Source organism: Ctenocephalides felis, unplaced genomic scaffold (assembly GCF_003426905.1).
Source record: "Ctenocephalides felis isolate EL2017-DRISC unplaced genomic scaffold, ASM342690v1 CF-g0.4_SCAFFOLD_01492, whole genome shotgun sequence".
Lineage (NCBI taxonomy): Eukaryota > Metazoa > Arthropoda > Insecta > Siphonaptera > Pulicidae > Ctenocephalides > Ctenocephalides felis.
The window spans coordinates 19,606,154-19,624,507 of NW_020537646.1; the positions used below are offsets into that span (position 1 = coordinate 19,606,154).

General features: G+C 27.0%; 2 protein-coding genes across 2 annotated transcripts in view; one reads left to right on the top strand and one right to left on the bottom strand.

Annotated features, from left to right (window-relative positions):
- Positions 1-18,354, top strand: part of LOC113370977 — a 33,480-nt gene that overhangs the window by 10,632 nt on the left and 4,494 nt on the right. Inside the window, exons 2-7 of the mRNA XM_026611639.1 lie at positions 14,814-14,931; positions 16,122-16,215; positions 16,290-16,399; positions 16,478-16,637; positions 18,089-18,234; positions 18,336-18,342. Coding sequence (XP_026467424.1) covers positions 16,138-16,215; positions 16,290-16,399; positions 16,478-16,637; positions 18,089-18,234; positions 18,336-18,342 — 501 coding nt within the window. The 5' untranslated portion in view covers positions 14,814-14,931; positions 16,122-16,137. The remainder of the gene's footprint in view (positions 1-14,813; positions 14,932-16,121; positions 16,216-16,289; positions 16,400-16,477; positions 16,638-18,088; positions 18,235-18,335; positions 18,343-18,354) is intronic.
- LOC113370044 (coleoptericin-like) lies at positions 9,281-11,518 on the bottom strand. Its single transcript, XM_026610700.1, has 2 exons — positions 11,398-11,518; positions 9,281-9,517 (listed from the first exon to the last, which is right to left on the bottom strand). Exons 1-2 carry the CDS (start codon positions 11,500-11,502, stop codon positions 9,281-9,283), a joined length of 342 nt encoding a protein of 113 aa, XP_026466485.1. The 5' UTR covers positions 11,503-11,518.

An 18,354-nucleotide genomic window follows, 5' to 3' on the forward strand; every position in this document is an offset into this window, starting at 1 on the left:
TAAAAAAATGTTGCGCCCCCCACCCCCCCTTTAATTTTTTCAGCAGTTTAATTTTATAAATACTCAACTGATATTAACATACTACAAATTAATATGCAATATAATATTGCATATTTGTAAAAATATGCATAAAAACTAATTATTTTTTGTTCATTTTTTTATATCGTTCCAAAAACAGTGGGTAATTATTGATAATAGTATTGAACACATGGAACCAGAAGTTGGAAACCGCTGCCTATCTACTCAATTTACTCATAAACTCATAGTTCTCAAACTACATGAGATCTTTTTTTTCTATTATTTTTCATGACAGTTATGATCAATACTGCCACATCGTTTGATCTGATGTTGAGTTCTGGAACAGCCTGTGCGTATACACACACACACACACATATATATATATATATATATATATATATATTATATAACATTGATCACTTGCATACATAATAAAAATCAAATCTATCAAATCAAATATTCAATTAATTGTACTTCTATAATTATACTTTTGTCTAATGTTCAAAATTTAGGTGTTTGTTTCAACCTTAAACAATCAAATTATAATGTCATAATCTATAAGTTAAAGATATAGACATTAAAAAGTAAAACAAAAAAAAGATTGTAAAATATAAATAAATTCAAGCAAAAAAAAAATAAGACAAGAAATAAAATTATAGATAATCCGTGTGCAAAGGTTTTCCGTACAGTTAAAATTATGATAAAACTTTTTCGTACCTATTATTTGTAATCTAGAATCTGTTCAATACACTATTGAAATATATATTTCAAATATATTTGCACAATTTAACACTGTCCAAAATTTAACAATGTCTAAAAATCTGTTGCTTCAAAAAGCCGGCAATAAAAATACCTGATTAATCGAACTACCGATAACTAAGGCGCGCTTGCCTTAAATGACCGAGTCAGTCTCTTGGTGAAAAAGGATTCGACATTTATGTTTGCGATGATCTATTTCCATGGCGACAATTATTGATTTCTGGAAAAATTGATGATAATGGCACGTGTCATATATCATATAACATAATTTGCAGGACCGAAAATAATACTACCATGGAAAACGATTAATAATTATATAAACTTTTCCTACTTATATTCAAATACGAAAGAAGAATGTGGATCTTCAAAATCATCTGAAAGTACAATCTAATTAAGATAATGTACTATTTTATATTACTTATTATTAACTGCTGATTTAAGGGGGTATTCTAGTGAAGAGCAATAAATTTTAGGTCATTTTTAAAGCGTCGTAAAAGGACGCAATAAAAGTTTTTACCATTCATTTTTTACCACTTGTTTATTAATATTATTTAAATACAAAACAAAAATTTTAAAAAAACTTGAAAATTGAAAAAACTGGAAACATTGAAAAAGTGGGGGTTCCCAAAAAATTGGCACCTCAGTCTTGACATAATTTCAGCTCTCCTATATTCCTAGATAGATAATTTTGAAATTACACACTTAAATATATATCTATATGTGAAACTAGGGCTTCCTCGTGAGTAAGTGGCTAGAACGACTAGACCTGAATCAAAGGTCCGGGTTCGATTCCACTGCGAGCAGCCTGTTGTAAAACAGTAGTGACAATGGTTTTCACTTGGAAATATAGATAGCAATATGTTTTTAAGTCAAAATAGCTCTCACCCGGCATTGCTGCACCAATAAAAATAATTGCTCTATTACGTAATAATAATATATCATACAGAGATAGAACAACTGTTTGGGTTGCCATTTGTAGAACAGACTAGAGTATTAAGTTGAATAGCACAATCTTATAGGACTCTAATTCTGATTGATGTTTGAAAATTATATAAAAAAATATGTGGAACTTTATACTTTTTAGGTTTTGCATTTTCTATTTTTATCTGGAAACTGATACAAAATAACGTTTTTCCATTTTTGATAGATGAGCGATCAAAACTTACGGGTTCTATGAGCTATTTATCTCTATGTAATACTGGCGATTTTTTTAATTTTAAGCTGGTGAAAGCTTTTTCCGCTTAGGAAATTGTTGCTATCTATATTCCAAGTGAAATTCGATTTCACTAGTGCTTGACATCAGGCTACTATTCGAGGTGGTACTTTTGATTCAAAGCCCACAGCTCTAACTACTAGATCACGGGCACTTTATATAATAAGCCCTTTTATTTCCTTTTGTTTTGAATATTTTCTACAATTCATGCAAATGCAAATGCGTAACACTGTTGACAATGTAATTATTAAATTATGAAAATTATGAAATTTTTTAAAATAAATTTGATGCGTTTTATATAGGTCATCTATAAATATAGATATATATTTCATAAAAATATTATATATAGATACACGTCTGATTCGATTCTGTTGAATGAAAATGCATTATGAAGCGTATAAAACACATACATTTTCATATAAATGTCGATTACTATGTATTGATAGAATGTCACATACAGTAGTTTTGATAATAGATTTTGTATAATCAATGCGAAAATTCTGCCATATATATATATATATATATATATATATATATATATATATATATATATATATTATGTATATATGTATACATCATTACTAATGATACAATTTGAATGTTGTCATCCATTAACGTGTTTTGTTGAAAAAAAATATCAACATATTGATATTATTATAGATTCTCTGATAAGCTAAACTAAACTAATTTTATTCCAAGATTAATCCTCACACAGTGAAATTTCATAATGAGTAAAAAATCAATCATTTTAATCAATTATTCATCTTTTGTTTACACTTTTTTATTTATCAATTATTCACTTCATTAATTTTTTTAGTACTTTATGATCTTTTATATAAAACTTAGAATCAAGAATATTTTAAGTGGAATATAAGTAATTAAGAAAACTCGCATGTTTTTATAAAAAAAAATAAAAACATATAATATAACATGTTAATAATTTACATAATTACTTTTAAAAAGAGTAGTTCATTTTGCAATGAAACAATGAAAGACACCATGTATGGGATTATTATTTATTCATATTGCATAGAGAACAATTAAAAAATTAGAAAAAGAATTATTGACCTAAATATTAGTTTATATGATTATATATTATATAAAAATAAGTGATTTTAAAAATGGTTCATGGTTCTAAGTAATTCAAATAGTTCATGATAAATTACTCAAAAAATGTTTATATAAATTAATTAAAAATAAAGACAAATAAAGTCTCACTAATTTCGATAGAATGACCTGAAATCAACGCGGTATTCTCAGAACACACAAGTAGTCCTGCCTGTTATCAAAATTAGTGCATTTATTTTGTACATTTTTTATTACACCAAATATGATAAAAATTTTGATAATGTTGTATTTCCCATACATTAATAAAATTTTAAAATGTTATCAATTTGTTAATGACCCCAGAAGTTCATGCAACATGGAATAACCATGTTATAGAACCTTTCTGTCAATAAATTTCCCGATTAAATTGTGCGAAATATTTGTAAGTTCCAGTTTTGTATATAAATTAATATTTTGGGCCAGTGAACATCATTACAATATTAGACGTTGATGTATAAATTTACTAATTTGAAATAAATATAGTGAAAGTAAATTTTTCATAGTGCAATATGAAGATTACAAACTTTGTATTTGTGGCGGTTTTCGTATCTATGATGTTTGTTTATGTGCAGAGCAAATCGTTATCAAATGATAATTTTGATTTGAATTTAGAGAATCGAGAAAGCCAAATTTTGACCCGCAATATACTTAAGGTATGTACCAAAATATTTTAATTATTTTTGTTACTTACAATTTTTATTATCAACTTACTGATAATTTGTAATTACATTTTGATGATAATAAATAAACAATTGCAGGATGCATACCTCAGATTTAAAAGAGATATTCGAACTAGTATTGCTAAAAATAATGCAATCACATCAGATAAATCAAATGAATCAAAATCAGTCCAGAAGAGAAATTTGCGACCTGCAAGACCAAATCCGACGCTCAATCAATGGTTTTATATGGCTCATGGGCCTTGGGCAAGAATAGGATAAGCATTTTTGTACAAAAATGATTCATTCTAAAAAGTATTACTACTTATAAGGTAATTTATTATCTACAAGAAACTGAGGATTTTTAAAATGACTGTTTTTGTGATAATATTTTTTATGTTTTATGGTTGAAATGTATTTACCTATTGTATTTGTAGGTTTAGTAGAGCATTTTTGTAAATTTTAATAAATATTTATTTTTAGTTTAATAATATTGTATGTAATTAAAATTTAATAAATTAATGAAAGATTTATGTTTTAAAATTTTGGAGGTCTAATATTGAAAATTAAAGCAAATTGTTTTATTTGTGTGTCAAATGCTTAATTCCCATTCTTTTCATTATCACAGACATTTTTCTCTAAAATTCACAAAAAATGTGCACTAAGCCAATAAAATGTGAAATATATTTAGTTTGAAAATGATTTGACAAATATATATACCACTGAATTGACCTAATTTCTATAAGATAAGAAAGTATTATATCTTCAATAATTTGGATTCAAGTTGAAATTTATTATGCTAAATTCAGCCAATTTTTTTTATCAGTTTTAAAATTACAAATACAAATCGATGTAATAATTCTTGAAGATATTTTTGAATAAAATCTTGTATAAGTTAGAGCTATATTTTCAAACACTTGAACACTTGAACTATTGAAACATTCTCCAAAACTTAATTGTCGAAATTGGTATTTGTTTTTACCATCAATTTTTTTTCAAAAAGGGCTGATTCTATTGCCATATTCTTCTATATGTTACTTAAAATAGAGAATAATTGATTTAAACAAAATTTTCTTGAATAATTATTTATTGACAAGAGACATTATTCATAATAAATAACAAAATAAATAAATAAATATATATAAAATAAATAACATAAATTTAATTTTGTTTTTCCAATGGACTAGAAAATTTAATTTAATTTGCATTACTTCTTTTGAAAATTAAATGAAAATGGCATAGCCTTAGTAGCAAAGAAATAGGTGAATTTTTTTCGATAAATTTATTAAAAAATGAGTGAAATTTGTAAATTTACAAGATTTTTAATAAAATAAGTTATATCTTTAATTATTTTCACAAAAATTATAATATTTAAAAATCAATATCTGGTAGTAAAAGCTCTGGATATTCTTGCCTTCAGCTTACTTAGAACTTAATTAATATGTCTTGATAAGCTTTATTTTTTCTCATATAGAACTAATTTATACAAAATATCAAACTCCACCCGACTTTTTAAAACTATTACCAACTTTTAGTATTAAATTTAATTGAGTTGAAAGCAATTCAATTTACTTGTTGTGTTATCCATATTATTTCATAATTCATATGAAATATCAGACTCCTGAGGATATACATGGTGGCAGCGACATTTCTTAAAATATACCTTCTTAAAACTTTCAATTAAAGTTGAGGTAGATCTGTTTATTTCACAAACATCTTGATTTATTCAAATAAATAAATAATTCAAATAAACGTTCTAAAAACATATTATTTTTAAATTTAGTGCAGTTGAAAATCACTGGGTTAGGGTGTTGTGCTTCTTGTTAAAGTCCACAATCTTAGCAAAGATGAACGAAAATTTAGTGAAATTATCCATAGTTTGGATTTAAATCGAGGATTTTAGTAACTGGCTCGTTTTTGAATTGCTGGATTTCTTCTCATTCAGAACTAATTTATATGAAATATCAGACTCCTGATGATACGCATGGTGGTAGCGGTATTTCTTAAAATGTACCAACTTATAAGGTTGATGTGGATATGTTTATTTTTGAAAACATATTTATTCAATTGAATGTTCTTATAATATGTTCCACAAACATGCTATTCTCAATTCATTCGAGTTGAAAAAAATTCAAATCACTTGTTGAATAAAATAGTCGGGTTATGTGTTGTACCTCTTGGTAAAATCTTCACACCATTACTTAAAATTTAGTGAAATTATCCATATGTTGGGTTTAAAATGATGGTTTGAGTAACTGATTATTTTCTGAATTATTGGTGTTTTTTCTCATACAGAACTAATTAATATGAAATATCAGACTCCTGAAGATACGCATGGTGGCAGCGGCCATTCTTAAAACGTTACCAACTTTTGCAATTAAAGTTGATACAAATATGTTGTATGAACATATTATTCTTAATTTGTTTCAGTTTGGTGCTTATTGAAAAAAAAAACTCAGTTCACTTGTTGAATAAAATTGTAGGGTGAGGTGTTGTACTTCTTGTTAAAATCTCCAGTATCCTCGTAAAGATGTAAGGAAGTTTAGTTGTGTTATCCATATTTTGGCACATATTATTCAAAATTTGGATTTTAATAACTGATTTGATTTTGTATTTTAATTATATTATATATATTTATTTACACAGATTTTATTTTTTGTTATTTAATAATCACTTTTCACCATTTTCACTAGATAAAATTGTATTAACGAATGGTTTTTCATAACACAAAACGGTTAAGAATTTCCAATCAGCGACAACAGAATATAATGCGGCATTATGCGTACTCTAGTATTAATGCGGTAACAATAGTATTTATTTGCAAGAGTCTATTTATCTTATACACATCTTTCATTCATGAGCGACATTCTTTATATATACCGACCCACATCTTAAAAAAGTCTCATAGTTACCCACATTCTTCAACCTATTCGCGTGTATGTGCGCCGGTCGGGAATCTCGCCTACTTGGGACTTCACCATTGCAAAACAGTATCAATCAAAAGCTAGACAATCATTTCTGCGTATAAGGCACGGTTTATTTTAAGAACAATCTGCAGACCTTGCGTATTTATTTTGATAATTCTTGTTATGAAATGCTATCAATAGATACTGGAAAAACCTGGAACGCGCGACTCAATCATTATATTTTGAAAAATTTGAGAATTGTCCATAGTTCTCTTAGAATGAGTCAAGTGAAAGTATATGGCACAAGCGCACACGGTATTTCCGAAGAACTTTGTTGTAGGAGTTTTGTACGATTTATTATTCTCAGTAAAAATGTGAGTGATTGATGAAGTTTGTGATTGTCATATATTTACATAAAAGGTCATCAGTAATATGTAATCAATTATTGTTAATATTAAATATGAATAATTTTTATATGAGTAATTGAAGTTTGTCTTTTCGTCAGAAAATCCGTTTAGTTTATTTGAAATGTTTTCTTGACATCTCAAGTCACTCTGAATCGTTTGAGATCAAGATTGATAAATGTGTGCGTGTGAATGTATTACATTCCATTAATCCATTAATCACGTGATCGATTTTTTTGGGATTCATTCCAAATATTCCAAAATAAACACGAGAGGTTTTTAAGGGGAGGAGGGGTTTGACAAAAAATCATGAAATATCATGTAGGGGAGGGAGGGTAAAATATCACGTGTATTTATTTTTTAACTATTTTTTTTTTAAAAAAGTTCAAATATTTTCAAAAAAAAAAACCAATTTTACTATTTTTACACGTATCTAAAAATATATGTAATGTTTGGTGTGAGGAGGTAATTTTGAATATCACCATATATCAAGGGGGGCGTGTTTCCAAAAATCCTCGCTCACGTGATTAATGGACGCCTAATGTTTAGAATTAGCCCCCCTTTCCCACCAAACCCCACGTGTATTTTTAGTTACATGAAATTGCTCGAATTTACGAGAAAAACGTAAAAGGTGGTGTCTTTTTCTGAAAATTTAGGTAAAAAGTAAATACACATGATATCTTACTAGACCCCTACCTCCCCCACGTGATTTTTTGTCAAACCCCACTCCCCCTAAAAGCCTCAGGTGTTTAATAGACGCCTCTGATCCAAATTTTTGGATTTCTCAAAAGCGGATTTGCCTCGATTCATTTTGCAATCGGCCAAGCCGTTTCTTCAGCATAAGTAGAAAATAGCAACAAATTTAGTCAACGCCTTCGCAAAAAATCCTGAACGATTTTAAAAATTTAAAAATTGTTTGAAAGATACTAGTTGGGAATTGTGTTGACTAGTTTTTGCTAATTTTTGTTAATTAATTGTTGTATTTATTTTTGACGATTTTGATGTATCTTTGTATGGTGATAAGGTCCTTAAATATTATAGGTCTACGAAAATAAAAGTACATTTACATGCAAAATAATGGGCAGTATTAAATTTTCAAAATTTTATCAACACATTTTGAATTTTAAATTTCAATCCTTCTCAATTATGTTGACTATAAACAAATATTAAGAAATCATGTAACTTGCCTTAAGACAAAATCCCACTTACATCTAGTTTGTTGATAAATGAGTAACGACCAATTTAAAGTATTTTGCAAGGCAAAGTATTTTTGGAGCCATTCATAAATAATTTTTTATCAATAGTTAATGACATCAAAGCACTTACAGGATAATATTTAATACGTCATTTATAATGACATTTTTTACCAAATGCGGAATTGGTTTCACTTATTACAAATATAATTCTTCTTATTCTTCCGGAACTAACCACATGTATGTGCGGTTTTTAACCGAATAAGTATTATTCAACTATGTTATGTGAGAATTATCGCATATGCAATAAAAAATTTCATATATAAAAAAGTCTTTATTGTTATTGTTGTACATTAGGCTAGGTTATTGCATTGTAATAGATATGACTAGTCCACAATTTAAAGCAAGAATTATGAAATAAAATAAATTAATAATATAGTTATCTATACTAGACTAATTTTGGAAAAAATGTATAAAAAAGTGTTCATTATTATTCTTTTGCTTTAGAATATAATATTGCATCATAGTAACATATATTGCATATGACTAGCCTATAATTTAATCTATGCAAAAATTATGAAATAAATTGAAAAAATTGATTTCTGGACCAGGGGAGTCTAGACTGGTTTTTTACTGAATAGATAATAAAGTTGTTCTTGGATTTTTAACCCTTTCTACTCGCGAATTGCGAGATTTATATGTATTTTGTCACCGGAGATGCGGCATCCGAGTGGAAAGGGTTAAAATACTTGAATGATTCTTCTAAATACACATACGTATACAAATCACAAATATGCCATTAAACAAATATCAATCGTTAGTAGCTTTTAAAAATAATTAATTAAGAAACTTGTTAAAACTACAAATCACATAAGTTTGTTGATATTGAAGTGAGTTACATATAAGTAAGTTTTTTTGCATCGGGTGCAAAAAAATAATGCTTACTTAAACAATTTCTTGAAATACTTAGATGTGCCGTTTGCTTTAGTTGAAAAATGTTTTTTTTTACCAAACTATCCTTTTACCAACGGTAAGTAATTCTTCCTCCAAATTGAGGCTTGGCCCGTCCTGGTCCACTCATAACTTTTGACCATTGGGCTTCGGCGTCAACACTGCGAGCTTTGTCTTTGTAAATATTGGCACCGGCACTGACACCAATTTTTGTGTTTCCGTTATCGTCACGATTTATATCACCTCTTACGATTCCGTTGTCGTAAATTGTATCAGGATGAGGTGATCGTCTTTCGCGAAGTAAATCCTGCAGAAGTAATATATTTTTGAAATATTTGTGTTGTATCTGTATTAATTTGGTAATTCTGTAATTTATCATATTTCGAGACTTAATTTTAAATCACTTAGAATACTTAATATAGTTTTAGACATAATCTAATTTGGACTAGGTATTAATGCCTGTGTCTAGGTATGAATCGACACAATCAATAAGAATCGTGAATCTAGCTTTTGAAGGATTTTTAGACCTTCCCTTCCCCTTGGTAATACGTAGTAATATTCATTTTTTTAGAAATTTTCAAATTCAAATATTCAGATTTTTTGTCAGAAATAAACCCCCTCATCCCCTAAAAATTAATCGCCACGATTTTCTAAAGATGTCTTTTGAACAATTTTTCAATTAGATTCAGAATTTTTGGACGTACAAACAATAATTGCAATGATTTGTTCCGCAATCAATTACGAAAAATCGGCCTGGCTGATGTATACCAAAAACTAATCAATTTTATGAAGACATTTTTTGAACAAATTTCTAATTAGGTTCAGGATATTTGAGTGTACGAGAAAATTTTGCACTTTTCTAATAATTCTAAGGAAACCGCTAAGCCTAACATTTCACAAAAATAAATAACGCAAATCTTTATTAATTTACATCAAATGACTTTTAAAATGGTTTTTGGGAGAACATCAAATAATCACCTAGACCACGATTCTCTAAAGATATCTTTAGAACAACTTGCTAATTAAGTCTAGGATTTTTAGGTGTACGAATTTTGCACTTCTCAGCTAATTCTAAAGAAACCGCTAAGCCGATCATTTCACAAAACTAAATAACATGAGTCCTTATTGATTATCATCAAATGACATTTGGAATGGATGCAGCCATTTTTGGGAAAACGTCGAACAAAGGTCAAAGTTTGCCTCACATGCATAGGTACTTTTTCTAATGTTGAAGTCAAACCATTCAGAATTACTTACATCCGGAAAGAAACATAAAATTAACAAAGTTAAGTTTCTTGTGAAAACATAAACTTCGCCTTCGGGTTAAAAACTATCTGAAACATTGGATACAAAAACTATTTTGGTAACTTTTAATTGATGTTTGTATAATATAAAGTTTTGCAAATATGAACTTTTTAGAAATAAAATTTCAAAGCAAATGGTGTGCGAATTTTGCACTTTTCTGCTGATTCTAAAGTAACCGTTTAGCCGATTATCTTACAAAACTAAATAACTGAAGCCTTTTTTGGAAAATCGTCGAATAAAGGTCAAATTTTGGCTCACATGCATAAGTACTTTTTCTAATGTTGATGTCAAACGATTCAGAATGACTTGAAACGCGAAGAAAGCATAAAATTAGCAAAACAAAACTTCTGATGAAAACATAAACTTCTCTTACGGAAGTTGAAAAATATGCGCAACATTGGACACAAAAACTATTTTGGTAACTTTTAATTGATGTTTGTATAATACAAAATCATGCAAATATAAAATTTAAAAAAATTAAATTTTAAACCAAATATAACAAATAATTAAACAGATTTTTTATAATATTACATATTTTCAAAAATTAAAAATTATTAACCATAATGAATAAAATGTGAACAATAGGTATCTTAATGTAGAGCGACTTCTGGATAATATATAGGAAAATACGCAAAGTAATGCTCGAGTGGATAATAAATAATACCTTTAGTTTTATATAACACGCAATTACTTTTATTACTCTTAATATACCATTACAAGCAGCTTGATGTATAAGTAAAGTGTGAAAATAGTAGTAAAATACTAGATTCCTGTGTTATTGAAACATGCAAAAAATGGATTGTGCTATTTTTAGAAACCAACAAATTTTCTTTGAAATCTAATTAAAGGTAATGATATACACAACAGGTATTGATAACTCACTTGTTGATCCATTATTTCTCCATAATATACTTGGTAAGGTTCTTCGTAGTAGTTGGCATCCAAATATTGATTTTCCATAGGATGAGAACTAGCAAATGCTAGCATTGTAGCAACCAAACAAGATAGAATAATAAAAGCACTTGAAGACATTCTGATAGAATTGTATTAAATATTAATTGCAATTAATTCGAATTGTTTTCGTCTTTAAGCACTTGAAGACGTTTAGTGAATGATGCCGGATATGCAAAGAGTTCAGTTTATATACTCATAACAAATCGTCATTAAATATTTATAATTGCTGAATTAATGCTGATTGAAGAAAGGGGATTTTTACCCGAAATAAATAAACTATGATGGGAAATGGGAATGCCCGTTCCATATTGATACGCGCGACGTGTGTATATTCTTTCATCTGGGGTCACTGATAAGACCGCGTACATATTAATGTAGTGTTAATATTTCCATATTGATCACGTCTACTACATTAATGTGTATTAGTCAGACGTCAAGTTTTTTCCGGATAATAATATATGTAAATATTTATAGCTATAAATAATGTTTTTAAACTTTTTTATGTCGTAGACCCCTTGAGACGTCTTTCGCTTTCGGTATGAGTTCCATATTTTTCTGCTAATTATTTTATTAATTTCTAACTACAATTGATTACTTACTTTATTCGGTCGGATGAATCTGATGTTTTAATATTAAATTATAAGTACATCCTGGATCTCATTTACATTTTGAGTACCAGTAAGGTGACCAAACGTCCTGGTTTGCCCGGGTCAGTCTCGAATTTCCACCTTGCGTCCCAGAGGTTTCTCTAAAAGTAATATTTGTCCCGGGTTTAGTTGTTTGTCTCAGATTGTCGAGAGTTTTCGAAAAGTATAGACCTAAGTTGAATTGTTGCTCTTACTCTTATAAGATATCTCTTTTTTAATTTTTGGACATTTTATTTAAGATCGTATGGCCATTTTTTTTTTCAATCTTCGAGTAGGAGATTCCTCGCTTAAATCTTTTAAATATTTGTTTGGGTGACCTGGTAATTTTTCGTGGTATTTTTTATTATATGAAACAAAACGTTAGGAATGAGAAAATCGTCATGTTCAAAATTCTAAAGACGGGTTAAAATATGAGTGCTATTCATTTTTAAACAATTATGAAGAAATATGAACAATAATTTTAATTTTTTTTTCAAAAACTGATAAAACATAGTTCCAAAAATATAAGATAAAATATTACATATAATGGAATAATAAAATTCTTAGTCAGTAACTCCGATTAAATAAAATCTTAAATAATATATGTTATTTTGAAATCATATTAAATTTTTTAACGTTGCCTACCCTTCCCCCTCCGAATTACCGTCCTGGTTTTGACTTGAGAAAATGTGGTCACCTTGTTACCATGGTTTTTTGGAACCCTTCATACTTGTCATATCAATTATTGGGGGTCCTTATAGATCACCTAGAAAATCCTAGTGTTAGAATAATAAAGGAATAGCTTTATGAATGTGAAACCTCTTATTGCAGTATGTATTTTAAAACAGTCTTATAATTAATACACGAAAGTATACAATTATATATTTAGCTACCATCTAAACGTTACGGATACATAACTCTCGTTTGTCTAAAAAAGGGTTGTAAATTTGGAAATTTTTATTTTTTGGTATAACGATCTAAATTTTGTAAGAACATTCTTAATTTTGAAATTCACATGAAAATACTTGCTGATATCATATGTTTTATCGACAAATTGATTTTGTTTCTGAACATCATAATAGCTTAGAATGTTGTTATATCAAATTTTATAATGGAATAATTATTATTCAATATGAACAATTAATACAGTACTGCTCGATATAAATCTGGCCAAGGTGTTTTTATTACGGAACCATGCCCAGCTCAATAAAAATGATTAACCATTTTAAGTCTAAAAATAAAAGTACAAGTACATTTTATCTTTTATTACCTTTGCATGCTATCATTGTAAAGAGCTGCATCACTGATGTTCTCAGAACAATTGATTTTCTGTCTTATTTAGATAGATGATTAAGCAATATATATATATATATATATATATATATATATATATGTGTGTGTGTGTGTGTGTATGTATGTTTGTAAGTAAATACTTTAGTAACAAAGAAGTACCTACCAGTGATTCCCGACCTCGGTTAACTATCAACAGCATTTTCTAAAACTATGACTTGCTATATTATAAATAGGCTTATAGTAAACACATCAAATGCTAATATGATTATTGATAACTGTCTTACATCTTATATTTTAAATTGCCTCTAAAAAAGCTAATAATGACAAATTTTACAAATAAAAAATTAATTTAAACTGAATGTTTTAATTTTTAACAATTATATTCAAATTCAATAACACACATATACATTTATAATGCATTATATTAGAATACATCTGGAACTTTTAAACCCGAAATTAGATCAAAAACAAAAAATCTTGATTTCGTTATAATAGATTTTAGTTGAGGCATTACACATTGAAATTGTTGCAATTTGCAATAGGTTTATAAGCAAACTAATACTCGAAATTTTCAGTTGAGATAATATTTTAAATTGTATATAAACAATCCAGATTTTATTTAGTTGCTAAAACATATTTCTTTATATAGGTAATCATACTTATTTATCTATGATATAGAATATAGGTTTAAATTAATTTAAATTAATTTAAACATTAAAATTTTTAAAATTAATTTAATTTTACTGAAAATTCTTCCATCTTTGGTGAATTTAGACTTAATTCTGGAACTTTTTAACAAACTTCTTCTGCAAGGACAAGTCCGTTCAATTATAGTAATACTTTTACTGCTAAATTCAAAAATCAATTTCAAGAGCAAAAATCACCTGAACATTTCCGTGAATGATTCAAGCAAATTTATGATATGAGATCAAATTCATGGAAATTATGTAGAAGTAAATTTATGGAAGTGTGAATACCCTTAATGCAAAATTGTTGTACAAATTCTTTGAATATGCAGCATGTTATCAGTGAACTAAAAATAAAATCAAGCGCTTATTATCAAAAGTTTTGTATCACTGTCCAAGATCGTTAAAAATCACTTACATGGATACATTTACAAGAAGATTAATTATTTAGTACAGTTTATGGAATAAAATATTGTGATTTTAATCTTGCAACTGTAACTAACTTTGAATTACTGTTCGTCATGGAAGGTGTCGCTTAAACGATGCGTTTATATGATATTCACCTTGAAAAATGACACCTTTTATTGCTCATTATTTTTTGAATATGATATCTATTCATGTTAATTATAGTAGGACATGCTGAATAAAAAGTACAAAACCTAATCCATAATGTAGCTGAAATGAAAATGATCTAAGTGAAAAAAAAATTAAGTGATGATAAACAAATCGTATATTCCAGAAACATCGTTTACTATATGTGGTCATTGGATATGGAGAAGATTCAAAAATTTTTGTTCTATCACAACTTTACATGGATTTATTCACATTGGCGGACCAGATATTTCATTGAGACAAAGGTAATATTGATAGTAAATAATAATTATACAAATTATAATTATTACCTATAGTAATAACAGTGATAAGATAATTTAACTTTTGTAATTGATTTTAATTTCAAACTTAAGTTAGGAATTCAAACTTAAGTTAGGAATTTTCTCACAAATTTATGGATAATATGTGAATTTAAAATTGTAAATTAATTAAAATTTTATCATTAATATAAATTAATAAATCGTGTTAATGGTAATATATTTATATGCTTAATATATAATTTAATAAATAAATAAAGCTAATTTTATGTTTTCTCGACGTTTTGAGCCATTCTGAATCGAATGAGACCAAAGCATGTGTGCGTATCTCAATTAGGACTATCGTTTGTCAGTTTTGCGCGACGATCTGCCGAGCCGTTTTTTTGTAATTTGGAAAAAAAAAGAGTTAAACTTTTCGTCCACATTTAAGCTCAGACTACCGAATCGATTTTAAAAAATTAAAATCTGTTCGAAAGATATTAATTGGGAATGATACTGATTAGTTTTAGGTGAAAATCTACCGAGCCGTTTTCTTGTAATTAACTGTTGAAAAAAATAAGCCGATTTTTATGGAATTTTTTTTTGCGATATATATCATGGTCTTATAGAACTTACTGAAATATTACGGCTTTACGACAAGTAGTTAAATCTTAAACATTCATCAAAGTTTGAGTAGTTTTTTTGACGTTTGTTAAAATTAAAATTAAAATTAAACGATTTACTTAGTATAACGATAGAGTACTTGGTCTTAATGAACATACTAGACCATTAAAGTTCTACGGAAACTGGTTCAATTATAAAAATTATTGATTTGTAAAAATTTGCTTTTAGAAAATACTCCGAGTTAACGTGTCGTTTGTTTTAAATTGTTCGTAATAAATCCACTCGGAATACTTTTAATCACTCATAAATTAATTTATTTTTTATTGATTAAATTGATTATTTACACATATCGGGAAGCTCATGTAACTTGCCTCAAGGGAAAATACCAATACCAACTAGTTTATTTTATTTTATAATGAATATTGCATATTTTATGCATTAGTGATTATTATGTACATTTTTTGCTAACTCATTTATAATGGTTTCTCCAAACGATTTTTAATAATATTTCTGTAAATGTTAATAATTGTGATATTGTAAACAAATTGAAATTTGTATTAATTTTCTTCTTATAGAATAATTTGGGCTGTGATGACTCTAGCTGCATGGTCCACTGCAATAACATTTTTGTATTTTTCTTTACATAGTAGCACCTCAGAAACTTTAATGGTAAGTAGTCGTATTATATTTTAAAGGAAAATATTTAAGGTTCTGAACGATAATTTTTATTTTTTATTTTCTAGGTTATAGAGAGCACCCACCATGGCATTTGGAACATACCCTTCCCTGCAGTAACAATTTGCAATATTAATAGAATTTCCAGATCAGCGGCGGTTAGAATGGCCAGAAAATTGTAATATTTAAAGAATCTTGAAAGAATGCAAGTATTAGCAATTTATTTATCAAATTGTTAATTTTTAATTTTATGTAGAAAAAGACCCAAGGACGTCTCAATTGAAGATGCAATAAGAATGTTACGGACTTTGGTGACAGCATATCATTCTTTCGGCGCCAACACCACACAGGCAACAAATGATTTAGAGGAATTATTTGCCATTAATAATATCACTGTGGAATATGCTATGGATAATGTGAGTAGATTGATTAAATTAAATAATTTAGTATCAAGAGTCGTTGGAATTCTTTCACTAATAACATCTTCGTGCACACTTTTTTCTGAGTAATTTGTTATGCATTCGTTAGTGAAATTCTAATGATTTTTTTATATAAAACTATAAGTATAAAATCTAATTATTCTTGACCATGTGACCATAATTAAAAATCTTTGAATTAATTTTAATATTGGAAAACTTTTCTCATAAATATTTATTATTATTAATTTCACAATAATTCTTTATATGCTTTCATTAATATTTTTACTTTAATTTAGTTTCGATAATTAGGCTGGTTTAATCAAAAACCAAAATTCAACACATCAATAATAATTCTAGTATGCATCAATTTCTTAGTTACAGTTTTGTTTTTCCAAAAAACCATTCCGAGAACATTTCCAAGAAAAATTAATGCAAATCATGCAATTATATAAAAAAAAATTTTTTTGACTATATTATTATTATCATTAAAATGCTTGTACTATTTTTAGTACTTTATCATAGCAATATAAACTCTAACAAGCAATAAATAACTAATATTAAATATTTTTGATATTAAATACATTTTTCATTATTCGAAGTTATAATATAACTTGTTAATAATTAAGAAAGTTGTTTATTTAAAATAATGTAACCTAATTAAATTAAATGATTTACTATCTAAAAGTTTTCGAATTTTTACCTTATGTATGGGTAATACAGATTTGTTTCTGAATAAGTATTAAGAGAAATTTTAATTATTTCTTAAGCTCTATAGATTTCTCAATTATTCTTGGCCATATAATTAATGTATTTCAGATAATAATTCCTATACTGTTTTCAGAATTTTATCACAACAAAATAAAATCTAAGTTAATAGCTATTTGCAATGTTTTAGTATTGCAACAAATTTTGAAATTCAAAGTTGTAATAGATAAAGAATGTTGTTTATTTAATTCTAATAATCTAAACAATAATTTTAATATAAAAAAGATATATTTTCATTTTTATATATTTTTACAATTTCTTTAATAAAACTGTTATGAAATGATATACAGAAATATTAGTTAATTATATAGCTCATATAATAAATATTATATGATCTATAATTTATAATTTTTAAGACTTTATTGCAAATTTAGTTTTAAATACATTCTAAATTTATTTAACTTTAATTTCAGCAATGTTTATTTTTCAATATTATAGAGAATTTTTGTAACCAATATTCTTCAGAACTCTAATTTGTTTTTTTAGTTATATATGTTTTTTAATAATATTATAATATAGAAATTTAGAGTTTGTGATATTGATATTTAGTCATATAATATATAATTGTAAAAATAAATTGAAGTGTTAACATTCTAATATAAATACATTCTAGCATTTTAAGAATATTAGAATAATTTTCTTTTATATTTAGGGTATTTTAAAATATTTGAAATTATTTTTAGTTAGCACCTCAATGTAATGATATGATAAAACGATGTATGTGGAAATCTAGTGAAGTAAATTGCGAATCAATTTTCCAAAGAGTTATGTCCAGCCAAGGATTATGTTGTTCCTTCAACTATTATGGACGCACACACAATTTTGCACCGTAAGTAAAATATATTATAATTTTTTATCTGGTGGAATTATATATCAATTTATTACATAGATTCTATGCCATTTTAATAATTTTATTTTTTTTTCATTTAGGAAATACGCCTACACTTTT

What these genes read in the sequence shown, in the direction of transcription:
- LOC113370044 (XM_026610700.1), bottom strand. Translation starts at nt 11,502, where the DNA reads ATGCTAGCATTTGCTAGTTCTCATCCTATGGAAAATCAATATTTGGAT. An exon ending in GAGAAATAATGGATCAACAA is followed by an intron (nt 9,518 to 11,397) that starts GTGAGTTATCAA and finishes TTACTTCTGCAG; the next exon opens with GATTTACTTCGCGAAAGACG.